Source organism: Patagioenas fasciata, chromosome 1, assembly GCF_037038585.1.
Source record: "Patagioenas fasciata isolate bPatFas1 chromosome 1, bPatFas1.hap1, whole genome shotgun sequence".
In the NCBI taxonomy this organism is placed as follows: Eukaryota; Metazoa; Chordata; class Aves; order Columbiformes; family Columbidae; genus Patagioenas; species Patagioenas fasciata.
The window spans coordinates 58235998-58256728 of NC_092520.1; the positions used below are offsets into that span (position 1 = coordinate 58235998).

The 20731-nt window shown below is 35.6% G+C and overlaps 1 protein-coding gene across 1 annotated transcript in view; it reads left to right on the forward strand.

Moving 5' to 3' along the window:
- Positions 1-20731, forward strand: part of ITGBL1 (integrin subunit beta like 1) — a 141462-nt gene that overhangs the window by 53039 nt on the left and 67692 nt on the right. The window contains exons 3-7 of the mRNA XM_065850843.2: positions 6818-6964; positions 9378-9500; positions 13214-13354; positions 16047-16187; positions 20365-20511. Coding sequence (XP_065706915.2) covers positions 6818-6964; positions 9378-9500; positions 13214-13354; positions 16047-16187; positions 20365-20511 — 699 coding nt within the window. The remainder of the gene's footprint in view (positions 1-6817; positions 6965-9377; positions 9501-13213; positions 13355-16046; positions 16188-20364; positions 20512-20731) is intronic.

Sequence of the window (20731 nt, forward strand, 5' to 3'; positions counted from 1 at the left end):
AGCCATCCAGTTGGAAAGAACTATTAAAAACATCTTCACTGTGCTGGTCTAGGTTGAGAGTGCAGAAAAATGTTTTAATTTATTACTTTCACAAATTTTTCAACTCTTAAAACTCAATCATGGTTCCTACCTAACATCCTACTTTAAAGTGGGAATCCATAACAACCAGTCCTTCATATTTCTTCAGCTATTTCATGAAGTGTTTTTTAGATTTGAAAAGCACTTCGTGAATCACTCAGTGGTTGCTAAAAATGAATAATAATGAGCCTGATTCAATTACCATGCCAGCTGCTGATTTCCTTCTGATGACTGACTTTATGCTATAGAGAGGAATCCTTATGCTAAATCTCACCTGCCTGCAGGAAATTCATTCCATTACAATTTTAAAATGAGAACTACCCCCAATTATCTTCTTACATAGAATAATTGGACTTACATTATTAAAAATAAGTGACAGCGAGGACATCTGAGTGTATTTTAATGTCTGGTCAAACAGCCTGGATCTTTGTACTCCAATAAGAGACTTCTGTAGGAAGAGTTACTGTGCTATAACTAATGCTGCACAACCACATAAAGACAGTATCTCTATTAGTCTTGGCTTAATGAACCAAGAATTTATTTAAGAGCTTGGTCCTTGCAGTTTAACAAGCACATGATTATAGTTTTACAATTGCCCATAGACAGGGCAATTATAGTTTTACAATTGCCCAGAGACAGGGTAATTTTTCACCTTATCGAGAAAAGTGGTGAGTGTAATTTCAAAGATACCATGTTGCCTCATTGTTTTTTGTTTGTTTTTTAAACTATCTCTAATCATACATAACATCTGAAAGCTCTCAAACACCAATAAATTTGTCCTTGCCAAAATTTCAATGAGAAAGGTGATTATCAGCATCAGCTTTATAAAGAAGAGAATTTAAGCTCATCTCTTGGAGGCCTGAAGATGTTTTCCTCTGCCAGAGGTTATCCAGAAAATGACAGATCCAAGTGTTGAACCCAGTCACCTTTCTTTCGATTTGAGGACTTAATGTCAAGATCAGTCTTATTTTTCTTTTCTGCTAAGTGTTTCTAAGGACTCTGCATTTTTGTGCCCCACCATTGCTCAGTAGACAAGATAATCACAACATATAGACATGCATACGTTCAAACATTCTCTTAGGTGGCAAAAGCCTGGGAGGTAACAAAAGTCATCTGTTTTGACTCTTTGCGTTGCCTATGGAAAGTTAACCACCAGGATGTGGCAGATCTTTCAGCCATAGTGAACGTTACTATGAAATAAAAAAAATCTAAACCTAAAACTGATACGTATGTGGAGAGCATCTTTTCCAGTGGGAGGCACAGAAATAGCAATAACAGTGCTGTATGCTACAATTTCTGTAGGCACAGAGAAATGGAAGCAATGCTCAAACTCAGTTTCTGCTTTATCCAATAATTACATAATACAATTGTTTTCATAAAGTGATAGAGTTCAACTTACAAGCAAGCTGATATCCTTCTCCTTTTTTATTCAAAATGTGTCAAATATTTCAAACCTGGCATAGATTTTTGTACAGATAAGTGAAGAAGTAAAAAAACAGAAAAGAACATGCACACATGTCTATCGATGCACCAAACTCCAAAGTCCCACCACTTAGGTTTGTGTATCCTGTTCAATCATTGTATGGTTCTGAGTAGTTTAGTCAAGAAAGACAGCCAACCTCTGGGGACTCTTCAGCCCACACAGGACCTGAGTCACTCTGCAGAGGTGCCTGTCTCACATGATGGATCACAGATGGATCCCAGCAAAATCAGGCTTCCAAATTTGTGCCTTGGATACATACAGTTCAGATGTGGATTCAGAACTTCTTGTCAGAGATTTTACCTTTGTGTCTTTGCTCTTGGACTTATAGATATGCAAATATGTAGTAGAAAAGCATTTTTAGAGTGGACTTAGAATGAAGTTATGAGTCTAAGGCCAAAAGCATGTGGTCAGATCCAAATGATTGTGGTTTAAATTGCCATCTTTCAACTGAGATATTTTAATTTCCAGCCTATTGCAACTTTGAAAGTGTCTAAAATTCAACAAGTGTTTTCCCTGGAAAACTTGACTCATTTTTCTGAGGTTTAGCAACCTAATGGTAATTTTCCAGCATAAGCTGGACCCATGTCCATTATACGTACATTGTGTGTAGCACATCAAATGCAGGTTTATTACCACTTTCAGTCCCTACTGACATGTCTTTGACAGGTACATCTCAGACTCTCTTCAGCTAAAGACTTAGTTACGCCATCTTTCCATGGCTGACATGACTATATGCTCAGGCTCTTCTTGCTGCTTCCAACTGGGGAGGCCTTACCCTAAGCCATCTCCCTCTCCCCAGTGTGTGACCCAGTGCTTTTTTTTTTCTGGTTTCAATCCACTTTTATTACTTCAGTCCTTCAGACTGTCATCCCAGTTCATTCTTTATGATTTTCCATTTTCACCTTTCTACTGAGTGCTTACACATTTGTGTCACTGGCAGATGTTGTCAGCATACTCTGAATTTTTATGTCAATATAGATAAACCACTTTTGGTTCCAAAAATATCATTTGAAACATCAGCAATAATGTTCTTCTATCCCATTAATATCCCTTTTGCTCCTAATGTTGTTTTGTACCCTTAAACTGAATTGTGACTCTTTTACATTTCTACAGTACCTTATCCAGAATATTTTTTCCTAAGTGGCATTGTATTCAATATACATGATCATATCAGCTAGACTTCCTGTGTTCCTTTTCTTAAAATATCAGCTATCTTATGAAGAGGGATGCCAGGTTAATTTGGCACTCTGTTTTGAGATAAACCTGTTTTTCATTACTTCAGTGTCTCTAGCTATGCAATGCTTCATAATTTGTTTCAAATCCTTGCACAGCTCATGAGGTCAGAGCCACTTTATTTTATGACCATGTACATCCCTTTTTCTTAAAAGAAAAAAAGGTTAGGCTTTTCATTTTTCAGACATTTGATTGCCAGACTGATAGATTCATTAAAAGACTTTGTTATTAAGCTGTCCTTTCATGTGCAAGTATTTTAAGTACTCTCAAGTGGAGATGATGGGGTCTCGCCCTCCTGGTCTAGACACTTCCTTAAAAACAGTTTTATGTCTTTGTTTTGTTCTCATCTTAGATGACTAATTTTCATTTCCTCAGTCTGTATCATTAGCCACACTGCATTTGCTACTGTAGTCAACATCCCCATATTAATTTTGTTTTGGACTGTCTGTAAACTATCTTTAATCTTAACTGCTTTTTGTTGCTTGGTGAAATCACTTTTTTCCTCATTTTCTTTTTATTTGGATGATGAAAGTACATTTTAGTACATTTAGTACATTTAGTACATTTTGCAAGCTCTGACCCTGCCTAACATTTTCTGTTCTCACTTTCTCCATATATTTTCTGACATCTGACAGTTTTTCTTGCATATTAGCTTCATTTTCCACCCTACAAGATTTCTGCATACTACAGATATACCCTCTGAGGTGACTGCTCATCTAGTTAGAAATGCAACCTTTTTTTAAAAATGGTTTTTCCACGTTTGAAGTTGCAAGTTTTTTCGTAGCTCACAGCCACAGTCCTTTTCTTAAAGGAATTCTAGCACTTCCTTGAGTCTTCATTATTTCCCTTATTTTCTGACTTTTTAGAGTGAAATTCTGATTTATTTATGTTTAGCATTTATTCATGTTACACCCATTTTTTTAAAAAATTGAATGAATGTATCATCACTTACTCTGAGATATACCTTTATTGACCAACTATTGACCAACTATTTAGCAGGTCTTGTAGCTCCATTTTCTTGTGTCACATCCTCTGATACCTGGGCGTACAACTTAGAAGAATTTATTTTCTAGAAAGTTACAGTATCACCTCACAGTTTTCATACTGTATTTTCTCCTTTTTTACTCTTTCATAATATTATTTGCTTTCTAAATAATACAGAAATTTATATGCAAAAAAGGAATCCTACAAAAACCTTTCTGAAAGGAATCTTATATCAATTAGAAATTTTTTTGTACCCTCTCCAATTTTCTTACAGCCTATCACGTACTTCATTTATAGTTCATCACATCACTATTTTTGCCATGAGGAAGGCCGTAAGATTGGTACATGTGGATGTAGGAAATAAGCAAGAAGAGGATCATTATGTCAAATTGACTTGCAGATCTACTGCATCATCTATGTGACAGGGAAGATACAGTGAATTATACAAGCTATTGCAGGCAGTTTTTTTACACTTCAATATAGTCCTCTCACCCAATCCTGGGGTGCAATATTGCTATTGCTTTACAAATTAAAAAAATATTGGCAAATTTAGGATATTTTAAGGGGGTGATCAATTTGAAAATCATTAATACAATCTTACAAGTTCATATTAGTTAAATTCCTTATAGTCAAATTCCTTATAGTTGCTTTCATTTGCATGCAAGAGGTCTTCCATTGTTTCTCTCAGTTTAATTTCACTAATAGCAGTTTTTTTGTATTTTCTTGTTAAACAAAGCCAAGAAACTGCTCTGTATGACTAGTCTCATGGAAGTCATTTATTCATTTTCTTTAAGCAGGCTGTATGAATTTCAAACAAAGTTGTTTTTTTCCTTTATGCACCATGACTTAGATTAATGCATCTCTAACAGAGAGGTTAACGCTGCTGGACCATCTAACCAGCAGTGACTTCTGCCTTCCTCTGTCATTTCAACATGGGAACAGGAAAATGAGTCCTCCTGTTATTAGAGCATCTTTTCTTCACCAGCAGACATCAAACTGTTGAATCATGAGAGTGCCCACCATGGAAAATGCAGTCATTGTGATACATACCCTTGAAAGGAAGGAAAATATAGGGAATTTGTTATGGTTTGTCTTTAGTTTTTTTGAGCTACCCTATGACTTATCACCATTTTCTGGAATGGCTTATACTGTTGTCTGTCAGTGGAGCAGAGTAATCACAAGAGTAGGTTTTTATTATATATTGTATACCCTACTTTTTTTTTTCCTTTTCCTTTACAAACAAGGAGTTATTCAGCAATTTTAAAGGTAGCAACTCCTATTTTAAAACGAGAACTAACATGAATCTCTCATATGTTTTTGAACCATGTTTTTTTCAGGTATTGAAATGTATATTGTCTTAGGACCATATTGGCAGTCAAAATTTTATTGAGCAACAAAATATACTTCTCTTTAAAATTTTCTATTACAATAGTTATTTAAATTCCTTCTTATTGGAAGCAGACTGGGTTTGTATTTTCAGACAGTTCACTCTAACTGCAGGCAACATATGCCTTTACAATAGACTGCAATAAGATTCTATTTTTGAGATATAGTGATTAAATGAGAATCTTATTCTGTCAATCAGATATACATTCAAATGGTATTTATTTTAAAATAGAATATTTTAGTTAAAATATTTGCAATTGGTTTCACATTTATGACCTAAAATTGTAAAGGAACGTTAAAGAATTATGTGAAATAAATTTGCACCTGCAATTTAATTTGGAACATGATACTTAATGTACAACACAAATAGTGTAAATTGCCAATTCATCTGCATATTTGGTTATATTAAATGAAAACTAAAGAATTTTTTAAAACAAACTTTCCTTACTTTTGTTATTCTTCATGCTATTAGGTATATTACAGATTTTAAACAATGTATTATTCAACTGACAGTAGCCCAGTATACCATGTCCTAATAGACTGAGCAGTCACATTGGTTCTTTAAGATACTTCACACTTGGCAAATAATCATAAGTAAATATAGTCCTATGAGTATAAAGACATACTACAGTGCCAATATTTTGTCAATATTTAAAGAGAAAATTCAGTTTTGCAGCAGCAGCCAAGCAGAGTCTAAGTGTGTGGGAGGGGGCTGGAGGAACCAGTAGCCAGAGGAGGCTTCAGGAAGAAGAACTTCCGTCTTCCAGTAGGGGCTGTTGCATGAAGAACTTGCTGCTTGTGCTGTAGTTTGATCTCTCCATGTTCCTTTACAGGGCATGTATCATAACAGCTAATCCTGGGTCCTCGGGCTGCAGTTTGCACTTGGAGTTTTGTTATGTTAATAATAGTTAATGGTAGACAAATATGGGAATGAGAAAGAGATGAAAGAAGAAAGCCCATTGTTCATACAGGATGTTTTGGTTCTTTATTCCTTCTTAAAATGAGTATTCGTATGTAGACCTATCAAAATCACACCGATTAGATTTCAAAGCCATGGTGACAGAGCTGGGTCTGTTCAGCCTGGAGAACAGAAGGCTGAAAGGGGATCTTATCAATCTTTATAAATATTTCAAGGGTGGATGTCAGGAGGATGGGACCAGACTCCTTTCAGTGGTGCACAATGATAGGGTGAGGGGCAACAGGAACAGACTGAAGCACAGGAGGTTCCATCTTAATATGAGGAGAAACTTCTTTACTTTGAGGGTGCCAAGAGCACTGGAACAGGCTGCCCAGAGAGGTTGTGGAGTCTCCTTCCCTGGAGACATTCAAAACCCACCTGGACACATTCCTGTGAGATCTGCTCTGGGTGAACCTGATTTAGCAGGTGGGTTGGACTGGATGATCTCCAGAGGTCCCTTCCAACCCCAACCATTCTGTGATTCTGTGATTCTGTGATTCTGTGTCTCCTCATATTTATGGTCATATTTATTAATTTCTATTTTTAATTGCAAATGAACTATATTAGGTGAATCTGTTAATCATATTCATTTAAAACTATAATTGATGGAATCTATTTTAAAAGCTGGATTAGAAAAATACCACTTTCTGAAGGAAAAAAAAAGGACTTGACACACTCTTCCCTTCCATTGCTAGGCCATGGCAAGTGTGACTGTGGGAAGTGCAAATGTGATGAAGGCTGGTATGGTGAAGCTTGTCAGTATCCAACTACTTGCAATCTTACACGGAAGAAAAGCAATGAAATGTGTAAGAATTCTCAAGATATCATCTGTTCTGGTGCAGGTAAGATGTTTTTATTGCTTTTGATGGCTTGATGCTCTTCTTGTGTTATCTTGAGAATCACTGCAATTTCTTTTCTAATTAGGAATTTTTTAGAATATGCTTAAAGAGACTGAGAAAGACCTGTATGTGTACTAAAATGCTTAATTTTCCTATAGGCCTCTTCCTGTGCATATGATGTACACTGATTCAGAATGTCTACTTTAGTACTCTAACCATAGCTACTTTAGGTTGGTGAAACTGCAGCTGTGTCATTTATTTTGCCTATCAAAAGGTTGTGGTAATGGCATTAGCACAGAAAGCAATGTATTTATTTGTGTTTATAGCATGCAGAAATGACATTTGCAAATATTTTTCCAGGACATTTATAAGCTGTACAATTTTTGAGTTGTAACAATGATTATTAAAGAGAGTTGTGGAAGATCTGCTGAATCATTTTAATGGGGTACTTCCATTTTCAGTTGTAATGGTGAAATGTAAAATGGTGAAATGTAAAAAGGTTCCTGCAAATTAGTTGTGTAATATCCGCATAAACCTTCTATCTTGGAGGACTTTCATGTCAATAACAATGTTTGCTTGAATATGTATGGATGTAAAATGAATAGTTTGAGTCTTGTGAATTAAGTTACTTTATTTTGTTTTTTTTAAATCTATACTTACTAGCATATTGATGCCAGTGGCTGCTAAAACAGCTTGTTCAAGCCCATTGATCACAGGGCCCCAGTTAACATGGTATTGCAAAAGTTTCTACCCTTACAATTTTAATAAGCAGGGAAAATGGATGCTTTATAGACTGGCATGGTAATACATTTGTTTCTAATAGATTTTATAGTATTTTTGCTTTTTTGACTGTGTAACTCCTTAATATGTTTGTTTATGGCTGTTATATGTTATCAGGCGTTATTTTCCAAACTAGAAAATATTCAAAAGGAGAAGGACAAGGCACAAGGTGGTTGTATGCTTTCTCCTGGCAACTGCACTCCAGGTCAGATAGACTCTCTGAGGGAAAAGGGAGAATTCTTTCTTCCCTGGGAGCAACAAAACCAGCTTTTTTTTTGTTTGTTTCGGAGGGTGGGTGATGGAGAGAGGTAGCCCTTCGGTGAGGAGCCAACCCTACTCAAAAAAACTAAGAAGCAAATGTGCCACCAGACCAGAGATGGCAGAAGAGAAGTTGGTTTACAAACCCATTTCCATCCTTCGCATGTCTCTCTTTTTCTCATGTCAGAAACTTTTCTGTTGTGGTTTATGTAGTGAAAAAACCCTCAGCATTTGGAAGTCCTGGGGGTACTTCTGTTGAGGGAGAATCTCAGGCAGACCTGTGTTGTCAAACCACTTGCCGGTCTGACATGGGAAATACCCATCCTACTTGTGATAAATCAGCAAGTGTCTTTATTATATCTCTTAACCTTCTTAAAAGATAAAATATTTTCTGAGACATCACCCACAAACTGAAGAAAAACTTAGATTGGGTCAAAGTCCTGAAATAACAAAATATTATTACGGAGGTGCCTACAAGTCTTCAAATGAATGAAATAACTTGTAATGTGGACATCAATATGACTGGAAAAAAAAGAAGCTATTTGTGGGGAAGCAGCAAGAAACTGGTGAAAACAATATTAAAGTGTGGATAAAGTGTACTACCAAGAGTTTTAGTAAATATCACAACATTCGTTGTTTAATGCTTTAACATGTCATAGAATTATTGATGTATACTATTATAATACTTACAGTTTGTTTAATAATGCTATGAATGCATTTCTCCACAAGTAGCTTAGTTTTTGTATTATTAATGTATTGCTGTGGTAATTGCTTTCTAGATTGTTTTTTCCTGACATCTGATCATAAGTTCTTCATGCAGATGTTCCTCATCAGTGTTTCCTTCCTTTGATACCTGGCTTTTTATCCAAGGCTGTACTTTCAAAATCTTAATCGTCAGATGATAACTGTAGAAAAGGAACTGGAGACCAGAGTGCAAAGGAACTTTGTGAAGTTAGGTGGACAGATTTTCAGGTTGTTGGTAGCCATGTCCTGTTACTCTCCTGTAACATGTAGAACTGGACAAAACCAGGCTTCATTCTTGAGAACGTGATGAAGTTTTCTTGTTTCAGTAGGCAGAAGATGTAATTTCCAAAGCTGGAGTCATACCTCAGGTGTGTGGTCAGACAACTGTAGGAGTGAGTTTTTCTTAGGAAAAGGTGATGCTGCTTATTAAGGAACAACCACTTGAATGTTGCATCTGTTTACAGTTAAGATTAGGCATTTTTTTGACATGGATTGTTTCTGTGTCTGTCTTTATTTGGCTGGATGATTATTAGATTTCAGATTTCTCAGAAATAAAATATGTACCATCTCTGATGAACTAGTGAAACTGTTTCCATAAACTGCAGTCATTGAGTACTGTCTTAAATGTTCACAGGCACATGTCAGTGTGGCAGGTGTAAATGTGCAATCTCAGAAGGAAATGGACTGGTCTATGGTAAATTTTGTGAATGTGATGACAGAGAATGCATAGATGATGAGACAGAAGAGATTTGTTCAGGTATGTATTTTAGTGAGTACAAGAAGAATTGTGAAGATTAATACAGGGTGTTGTAAAATCATTTACTTGTATGGACCTACAAAATTTCTTTACTGAATGTATGACTTAAAAAATAGGTAACTATATCTGTGAGAATTTAGCTTGCAAATTGGAAGTGGGAATTCCAGATACAAAAATGAGCTAAGCAGAAGGTTAAAGAATGAACAAATCCTGTGACATCCTTCTCTTTTTGGAAGAATTGCAAACAGGATTATACAAGGTAATTCACTAAGGCAATTCATAGTTTAGTGTGTCTCTCTTTGGTGAGATATAAGGAATGCAAATGTTTTGGCACAAATGGAGGACATCGGAAAAAAAGAAGAAAAAATAAAAATAGATTATTAAGAATTTTGGCAAGGAAGCAAAAATTAAAGACAACAAGAATAAATGCAGGGTGAGAACTCTGAAGCAATTCACGAGATAAAAAGGGAAAGAAATGAATGAAGAAAAAAATCATCTGTGGTAGGAAAGGCAAAAGAATACAATGGAGTGAACTCTGCTGATAGACAGAAAAGCAACCAAAATTCAATCTGTGCTTTCATTTCATTATAAGAAAGGAACCTGACAATTAGATACTGTGTAATATACACCCTTCATGGCATTATAAATGTTGTTGCCTATATACTAGGGAGGCAAGTCCTTCAGTTAGAAGGTGCTACAAATATTTTTCAAGCTGTACACGTGCATAATGTGTCTGCATGCATACAGGAGGATTCAGAAATTCCTCTTAGACTATTCATACTCTGATAGTAGTGTGTAGTCTGCATGTGTATGTGTATAAAGAGAGTACTTGTGTAAAATAGCTTTATCTTTGTCCTTACACAGAGAACAAAATAAATTCTGTTTATTTAAGATGCTCTGAAGGAAAAAATAACATTCTTTTTTCACAGGAATAGACAGGGATTTTAAATGAGAGTAAACAAATGGTCCTCTGAGCCCAAATCCAGGAGCAGACTATAATATTTCTAGTAATTGCCTAAAATAAAATTAGATGAGGGCAATAATTTGTATGTACCAATGATCCAATTTATATTAATTTGCTTGTAACCCTTACAAATGGTACCAAATATGATAAAAATTTAACATTCATTTAGCTCCAGTAAATTTTCCTTCTGCTATTTTCAGATTTTCCCCCCACCTATGTTACTACTGATTTTTATCATTATCTTTTTCTTAGCTTTTATTTCCCCTTGATTCATCCAATGGTGCCATATTCTAAAACAGACCAGATGCATCTCTGTAAAGAAACTAGGTTTATGTGAATGCAGAAATCAAAGGATGCTGAAAGAAAGGGACACAAAGGATAATATTTTCCAGTCTCTGAGGTCTGTGATAAATCAGTATAAAAAGCTCTGATTCCTTATGTAAATTTTACAGCCTTCTACAGTAAATATAAACTAATGGTGAGCTTGACTTGGTTAGGTTGTTGTAAGCTGAAAAGCTTACGCATGCAGTTTTTCAGTGTTAGATGTTGCTTTACTTTCCAAGAGACCTCTGCAGTACATAACCACATGTTGAACCAGGCCTTATGCAGAAAAAATGGACAGCATATGAACTGAAGGTGGAAGGTACATAATTTCATCACAGAAAAAGCAGATTCTATGCTCCTGTCTGGTTATGGCTTCTCTCTCCCATCTCAATGTCTCCTCTGATACCCTCTACCCTATCTTTCCTTCCACAGGATTCCCACCGAAGGAATCATTTAGGTTTATTTATGAAGTAGGTTTAATTATGAAGCAAGAAAGTTATTAATAGCAATGACCCCTGGATGGTCTCCACAGACACAGTGAACCTAAACAGCGCCTGATGTATTTTTACAGTTTGTGTGGCACCAGCTTGGTTGCTACACACACTTTATTGCCCATGAAGGTATAGATAGATCTTGAAGATTTTCTTTGTCTGCAGAGAAAGCCAACTCAGGAGGATGAAACTAGTGGAAAAACAAAATATTCTATTTATGCACATGTTTCTAAAGCCTGCAGCTGTGAGCTGGGATTTTATCCTGGAAAAGCATACAATGCTGTGCTAAGATATGGATATCACGCATTTTAATCTTTTCACAAAGGCACTGCATTTTTAAAGCAATTCCCTTCCTAGGTAGGGCAGAGTTACAAAGATGTATCAAGCTTTTCAAGCCTCAGTTGGATTTTTATCAGTTAGTTGACTGTATCACTTTTTATTTGAGGTTACATAAACTTCGGAATTGAGTTGCAGCTTATTTTTAATAAATATCATGGCTTCTAGCAAATTAAATTCTGATCCTGATCTTTTTCATCTAAGGCTTTTTTTTGGTCTAATGAAGTGATTTTGTCTTCAGTCATGGACAAGAGGTAGTGGCAAATTGTATAGTTTAATTAATATTTGTTTTGGAACTATACAAGTGTGAGTGAAGAATGAGGTAGTGATGTTTTAATCTGCAAAAATTGCCAGTAGACTAAATTTCTTTACTCCTTCACCATTGTCCCTTTTATTTCTTGTCCACTGTTCAGTAACAACCTTCTGGTAAAAAACCCCAATATTTCAGACTATTTTTATTGTTTAGTAAGATGGTATTTTTACCTTCTGTTATTTTTTTCACATATAACCAAACAAGTGTAATGAAAATTCCAAATGCCATTGTAAAAACAGGAAAAAAATATTCCACAGGTCTAAATTCATACTCTTGGTAGTTAGGGATACAAGTTGAGTAGACTCTGATAATCAATCAGGTCTACTAAGCTTAATATACCTAGAGGGAAACAAGGAGGAGGTCATGGAATCATAGAATTGTTTAGGTTGGAAGAGACCTTTAAGATCGAGTCCAACTGTTAACCTAACACTGCCAAGTCCACCACTAAAACCATGTCCTCAATTTACATATCTTTCAAACACCTCCAGGGATGGTGACTCAACCACTTACTTGGGCAGCCTGTTGCGATGCCTGACAACCCTTTTGGTGAAGAAATTTTTCCTAATAGCCAATCTAAACCTCTCCTGGCACAACTTGAGGCCATTTCCTTTCATCCTATCACTTGTTACCCGGGAAAAGAGACCAACAGCCTCCTTGCTATAACCTCCTTTTAGGCAGTTGTAGAGAGTCATAAGGTCTTCCCTCACCGTCCTTGTGATCCTTCTAGTAAAGAATTAGCTTTTGGCTTTAAGATTGGTGATTGGTAAGAGCTGCAGCTACTTAATTTAAACACTTTGTGCCATTGAAGCACATGGCAGAAGTACCTTCGTGAATCAAAATGTTCAGGAGCTGGTTTCATCAAGCCTCAGATGACTCAACTGTCCTCTGCTGGGATTATCTGCGGTGTCAAGAGCACACAATGCTTTATTAGACATGTTGAGTATGACGGGCAAGTGTATACTACTGTAGCATTTAAAGCTATTGCATTTACCATCTTTGAAATTTACCTATAAAGTTTCAAAATTTAAGCTGACAAATATAAAAATATTGATGTTATTTTCTTGGTGTTTACTGAATAATTTAATCTGCTGTTAAAGGAAAACGTGTTCTAAAACAGACTCAAGGACAAGTATAGTTCAAATATCCTTTGTCTTTATGTAGGCCTATACATTTTTTCTATTCTAACACTAGAAGTTTTTAAAAGTAAAGATCAAAACAGTTAAATTGTTAATGCCTTTTAAAAACTTGCCACTTTCTCACTGTATAAAATTTGTTTTGGGTTAAGGCCATGGAAAGTGTTACTGTGGAAACTGTTACTGTGAGGCTGGTTGGCATGGAGATAAATGTGAATTCCAGTGTGACATCACCCCCTGGGAGATCAAGAAAAGATGCACATCTCCAGATGGCAAAATCTGCAGCAACAGAGGTGTGTCATTCACACGTTCCTTCTACACATCTTTATGTATCTTGCTTTTGTTTTACAATATGCACTTTCTGCACTAGGAAATAGGTTGCGTTTGCTAATAGTTTCTAGTTCTCACATATTTCAAATATGGATATTTATTTCCAAGTGAGTGGGTAGATACATGTGTTTAGGTATAACCTTACATGTATCTACTCCTGGGTTTGGATTAATCTGACCCGAGTTGTTCTCATCCTTCATTTTTGTGGTAAGACTGAGCAGGATAATGTGTCAGTACATCTTTGGTGAGAGACTTATCCCACAAAATAAAAGTATTAGCAGATTTTTGACTTTGACTGGATTGGTGCTGTAAGGCCAACAGAACCATACACCAGCTCATTCTTAAAGAAGACCAAGAACCCACAATTTGATAGGGAAAATGAAAACACAAAGCTTTTAGTTTCCACTGCAACTTGTAAAAAACACTAAGAAGTGTTCAGTAACAATGCTGTGGAATGTGTATGGAACTGGAAAGATAGATTTCACACAATATTTCTAACTACGTGAGGTTTTATTTGCACAAACTCTCAGAACTTGAATTTTACCTTATGCTTGTGTATAATTTTGACATTTAAAAATAAAAAACCCCACAAAATAAAATTCCTTTTCACTAGCTTCTATGTTTGGCTTCACTGAACAAAGAGTTAAAAAAAATGTTTGTTTGTTTTTTTTTTTTTTTTGGAATAATACAGAATAATTACAGTAGAACAGAAGTGCAAGTCACATAGATATCTCTCTTAAAAAACATCTCTATGACAAACCTGCTATAGTGTGAACATCTAATTATCCTGAGAGCATTTTGAAAATTCTCTTATTTTAATTATGAGGAAATTGAAAGATTCGCTCAAATACAGAGATCATGTAGGCTCGTTTAGTCTTGGAACCTCAACAGTAAAAATTTTTCTGTAATTCTGAACAGAATAAATATGGAAGTGGCTTCAGATTAGATGCATGGAGAAAGTGATTTCTTGTGAAATAATTTCTTGTCAAAGCAATTTCTTGTTCAAATTTGAAATTTTAATGTATTTCTTTAAATTTACATTGTAATTGAGGGAAATTAGTATAAATAGTATATCTGATATTCTGAATAACTACAAACTCCTACACAAAGATACATTAATGGGATACTTCTATATTTTTTTTACCTTTCCTGTATTTCTGTGTTTATCCACATTAAAATTATATATCCTTTTGTCTACCTAAAGTTGCTGTCCAACACAGTATTTCTACTCTCCTTAGTCCTATTCACCCAGTTTTCTGTGGTTTACATCTTGTGATAGAGGAGCAGTTCATCTTATCAGTCTTGAACCTTCTAAAAATTAAACATTGAGGCTAACCTTGCTGTGCAGTCTCCTTCAGTGGGTAAATTGTTTCTATCTTTCCACCAACTGTCCAGTCAACCAGCTGAGACCAGCAAGCTTTTGATTTTTGTAAACTTTGGTGAGATGGTGTTTTGCAGTGCAGTATCCAGGACAGCTGATCCAAATTCACTTTGAATTTGTTTCTGGGAGGATTAATCACTCTCCAGAGGCATTTGCGTGTTTTATTTTGTTGTTGCTGTTTGTTTGTTGTTAGGATCTTCTCCTTCAGTAATGTCACCATATTGTGAAAGTATCAATAATCAGGTGCAAATTTCTTGAGGGCTGTCTTAAGGGCTTTAGCATTAATTGAACATGGCAGCATCTCTTCCTGCTTCATGTAACTGTCATGCATGCACAATTGTGTAGACCTTCTCTTTCCAGAGGATATGCCCACATCTATATGTACTCTTTATTCACCCTGTCTTCTTGTTCTCAAATGCATTACGTTGATCAGAGTAATCTGAATAAGAAGACAGAGGCTTTGGTGGAGCAGCAGAAGGTGAAGCTGCTCTTCAGGAAATGAACTGCATGCATCTGTAAGGTTTGGCTGCTGCATTGTGCCCGTTGGCATCCCAGAAAAACTAGTGAGTGTATGGTCGTGAGGCATATTTGGATTTCTGAATAAGGACTTTGATCTGACTTTTCCTAAGTAAATAGTATGCATATTATCTGTATATTGGTGAGGTTGTGCCCAATTACTCTCATTGTCATATATCACATTTCCCTTCTTATTGTAAACAACATGGTGTAGCCCTGAAAATTGACTTGGGAGAAGTGAAAAAGTATCATTTTTGTGTAGATTTGTGCTGATGTTCTTCTTCGGTAAAGAATGACCTCCTAGGCATTTTCAACTGGATTAGAATTTGGATTTCCTTCCAGTTTAAATGTTTATGCTTTTACAATCATTAATTATCAACTCTGCCCAAGCCCAAGTCATTTAAACAGCATTGATTTTTACTGTCATTAGTGTCAGAGCAAATTACTGTTGACATCAAAGATCTGTGGCTGTTTTATGCACTGCATTATCCTTTTGCTTCCTAACAAGGCTCAACAGCAAAAAGAAACTTGATAAGGAAGCCAACTTGTTTGTATAAAGTATTACTACTAAATAATTATAGAAGGTGTTAAGTCACAGAAGATGAGCATAAGCTCATGATTAACACTTGCAGCTTTGACATTGCACTCCTGTGAGAGCAGAAAATTCATAAGTGTAAATTTCTGTAATCAAACTACTATTACTCTAAATTGCTCAGTTAATCTATCACCTTCGTCTGTTTTTTTTCTCTCTTTCCTAGGCACATGTGTATGTGGGGAATGCACATGCCATGATGTGGACCCAACTGGTGACTGGGGTGATATTCATGGAGACACTTGTGAGTGTGATGAAAGAAACTGCAAAGCGGTGTATGATAGATATTCTGATGACTTCTGTTCAGGTAAGGAGTATATTCAAAAAGAATTTATGTATAGTTTTCTAACAAAGGCATCCAATTAGTCTGATCTTGCTCTTCCTTTGTGCTCCAATTCTCATTTTCCTAGGTTAAAATATACCAAGCTTTTTTTTTTTTTTCAGTGTGGACTTTTCAAATTAAAAGATATAATTCTATAAAGAAAAAATATGTTTCCAGTTCCAAAGCTTCCTTAAAACATGTCTTTCTTTAATTGTCCTTTTACCCAATATGAAATATTTTTATGTGCCTATCTCCCTTCTAATACTCCTGTCTTCAGTGTAACCTAACAGAAATTGGAGAATGGTTGAAACTTTAAAATATATATATTCTTCCTTGAGGAAATTTAAGTTTGATTTTTTTTTAGATCAAATTTTATTCATTATGTCATGGTATATGGCAGGGAGAGGACAAGTAAGAGGAAGAAAATTGAGGAAAAGTGAGATAATGGAAAACAGTACCCTGAGAATACCAACTGGCCTGAGAACACCAACTGGCCTGAGAACAAGTAGAGCATCAATATGTGGAAAACTGAATGTGAGGTCCAACTACATATCACTGACTGAACTTATTAGACACTTCCACCTTCCTTTTATTTTCTACTTGTACTTCAGAGCATTATGTTCAAATTAGTTGAAGTCCATCAAGTCCATCCAAGGTTTACAGTGTATTTAAATTGATGCTCCATGTATCAGCTAACAGACACTGATATTCTGAGCAAGACATTGCATACAATTTGGCACGGTAACCGCTACAGAGGCTAATACAGGGCAGGAGAGAAGGACTTTGAGCAATACACAGCATGCAATTTGTGCACATGGGAACTTGCAAAAACTAGTGAGGGTGGTTTCAAATGGAATCGGCAGATTACAGGTTGTCAGCTCTAATGCATCCTGTAAAAAACTGATCTGGCCTAATTAATAATAGGAAGAATGCAGTCACATCAAGGAAAATAATAATGTGGTATATTTTCCTACTATTGCTAGAATGAGAGATCTCTCATGGAAAGATCATAGGAGTTGTCTGTAATCAGTACAAAAGGCTGAAACAAACGCAATACATTAAATTGTCAGCCTCTTCTTTGCCTTTTATAAAGGCGAAAGGTTTCTCACCTGTTTGTTTTTTTGTTTTTTTTTTTTTTTTTTAATAAATGTTGATGAATCACTAGCTAACAAAACTGGAGGAAGAAAAGAAAAAAAAGAAGCATTTCTAAAAACCTTCAGTGAATTCATTTGCTTGCTGCTGTTTCAGCCGCCTACAAATGTTCTATAAGTTTATTTAATTAATAAGATGGAAGGATGTGCAACTGCCATCATGAGAGCAGCAGGAGGATTGAGTTTGGACTGTTATCAATTTTTCAATGTATTATTGCATTGCTGAGTATGTTTTTAGACTCAAGGACAGATCAAAATGTCAGCATTGGCTAAGGAATATAAAGCTAAAAAACAACATGGTAAATGTGTTCTGTTGTTAAGGGTGAACACAAGAGTTTCAAACCTGATTAGATTAAAGAAAACCTTTCACATCTGCAGCTCAAGCTGCATCACTTAAACAGAGCTTAAACTCTCTCTGTCCCAGACATTATTGCCATCACTGCTTCTGCTGCTCAGAGTGGTAATGGTTGTAAGAAAGCAGAGAGTAAGAAAATGTGGACAGTTGCAAAAGAGTTAAGGAGAAGATATTGCCATTTGACAGTAGATTAAGGACTGTTACAGTCTTCTTTATTATACAGACATAATTGTAAATGAGCAAACCTTACCAGAGATACAAAAGGAGGTACTCACATGGCTTGCTTCATGTAACTAAAACTCATGTTGAAGTATAGCTTAGTTTTTCTATCTAATCAGCAAAAATTTTAGTATTGCTGCTTATTCTTATCCCTTCCCTTTCCCTTATGCTTTAGAAAAGCCTAATTTAGCCTTAGCTGGCCATGCAAGTGTGCATTTCTCAAATAGATTGTGCAAAACTTTATTTTTGCATGAAGCAGCGTGAACAACGTCTTATAGACCTGCTGTTTAGTACTTCTTCAGAAATGGAAAAAATGCAAAATATTAATTTTTGGTTTATTGTGGTAGACAGAATCTGCAATGGAATCAAAGATTTACTAGCAGAATTGTCATTGGACAATTTTTTTATTTGTTTATGTGAAATAAATTAGTGCACAAAGTCTGCAAGTGTTAAGTCTGTCTCTCAATTATTTGTACATTGATTTAGAATGAATCCAAGATGGATTAGTCAGATTAGGGAAAATAATACAGCTTTCTTAAAACCTACATTAAACGGAGCTGATACAAAACCTATCCTGTCTTGTTCTACCTACCTAATAGGTAGAGATGTGAGTCCTGAGCAGCAGATTGAAATATTAGGAAATCATGTTTACATGTAAAGATTTTTACTGTAAGTGAATGAAATGCTATGTTTATTTCATAAACTACAAATGACAGAAATTGGCAGCCCTGCCATGAGGATTTAACATCACACAACAGCAGCTCCCTCCAGAAGCTTCATATGCCTTGGGGTGACTGTCAATTTGTAGTACCTCATATTGGCAACTGGATGCCTTCTTTTAAAATCTAAAGTGCTGTCCGGTATATTACTGAAATATTTTCTTTCAGAGGTGTTCACAACATTAAAGTGATTTTCTTCCTTTAAAGAGAGAATAACTTTCATGACTTGACATAGAAAGAAAACAGGCTTCTGTAACAAAATTCCTACATTCCCACATCCCATCATCTGCTTTGCTGTGGCTCCAGACAATAAAATAATTATATGAAAGAACAACATCCTCTCACAAGAGTATCCATCTGGATCAGGGAACACATGTCCAATTCGCAACCTGTCCATAGATATGCATGAAAGCAAGAGACAGAAGAGGTGATCTCTAATGCTTTTAAATTAAAACAAGTAACTAATGTAAAGAAAAGTTATTATTGTGAAGTTAATAAGATGTAGTCTGGGAACTGCTCTGATAACTTGTAGAATGCTTGTTTCCATCTTTCTCCTTGTGAACAAATAAATGTATATGTTTTAGAAATATAATATAAGCCAGTCTTAAAATGCAAGTACAGTTAGAAAGATACAAATTCTGTGTTGCTATGGTTTTCAAGAAGAATCCGAATGGACAAATAGAAATCAGAGAGATGCTTTAAGGTCCTGTGTCCAGTGAATGATGACTATGTGAAAACTGTAAAAGAAGATCTAACCCCCTATCAGAGCTCATGAAAATATTTGATTTTGTGGCAAGGAATGGTTTTGCTGATGCTCAAGCTTTCCTCATCCAGTGCAAGGAATATTTTGTGTTGCCAGAATCCCACTGCCTTATGCAAAGAGCATTAGGCTCATGATGAAGGGAGCTGGACAATTAGCTTGCATTTTCTTGATCTGGATGTGTTAGCATTCATATAAAAGAGGAAACAGATTGTTTGGTTGGCTTTCCAGGTTAAGTTCTAAGGAGGGATTCTCCCTTCACTTTTTAGCTGTGGAATTTTTTTTAAAGAAACTTTCCCAAAAAGCTGCTATGAAGTTCAGTTGCTTTTCCTCACTTTGACTTGCACAATGAAAGCTGCATTTATGTTGATATGTTTAGACATGGTCAGGAAGAGTCAAATTAGCCAATGAGAAGTCAAAACCACATCTGACTGCCCTATGGAAATGAGAATTGGTTATGTCCAATATTTTATTATTTATACATGACTATTTAGCAGAAGGCCCTGGTTTGAAACTTGTAATGTAGCATTGTTCATCTCTAGTGGCTCACATTGATGATAAGTAGATAAAAGATGTATTACTTAGAGAATATGTTGCGAATGTACTAGAAAAAGAAAAACATAAAGGTAAAAGAAATATTGCCTTATGATGGCCTCATATCTCCAGACAGTGAGGAAATGTGTATTTGTAAGCTCTCTTCCACCCTTTCTCTTGAGGTATGTGTAGGGGGTGGCAAAGCATACCTTAAGAAAAAAAAAAAAATAAAAGGAAATATGATTCAAATGAAATGATAGACCAGAGCTGTTGTCAGAAAAAAGTAGATATAGTGAGTTGATTGTATTTTTTGCCAGTCTGACTGTTTAATGAAACCACAAAATTGATAAAGTTCATCTAATCATGAGGTTTTAAAACCTATCATCAGTATGGAAGCTGATCTTTAATTATGTTCATTGTGAAGGTCATGGACAGTGTAATTGTGGAAGGTGCGACTGTAAAGAAGGATGGACTGGGAAGAAGTGTGAACATCCACATTCTTGTCCATTGTCAGTTGAGGAAAGTGCTAAGAAATGCCAAGGAAATTCTAATTTACCTTGCTCTGGAAGAGGTAAGTCAATTTCTGGAAGAATTTTCATGCCCTTTAAATGTACTCCTATTAAAAGAATTTTTACAGAGGTCCAGCATTGCTAGTACTGAAAAATGTGAACTTTCTTGGCTTACTGTGCATGAATCACACCTGCATAGCTTGAGAGTTATGAGAACGGAGGAGATGAATACGAATCTCACCTAATTTTCCTGTCATCTACTGCTTTGTATTTTATTTTATG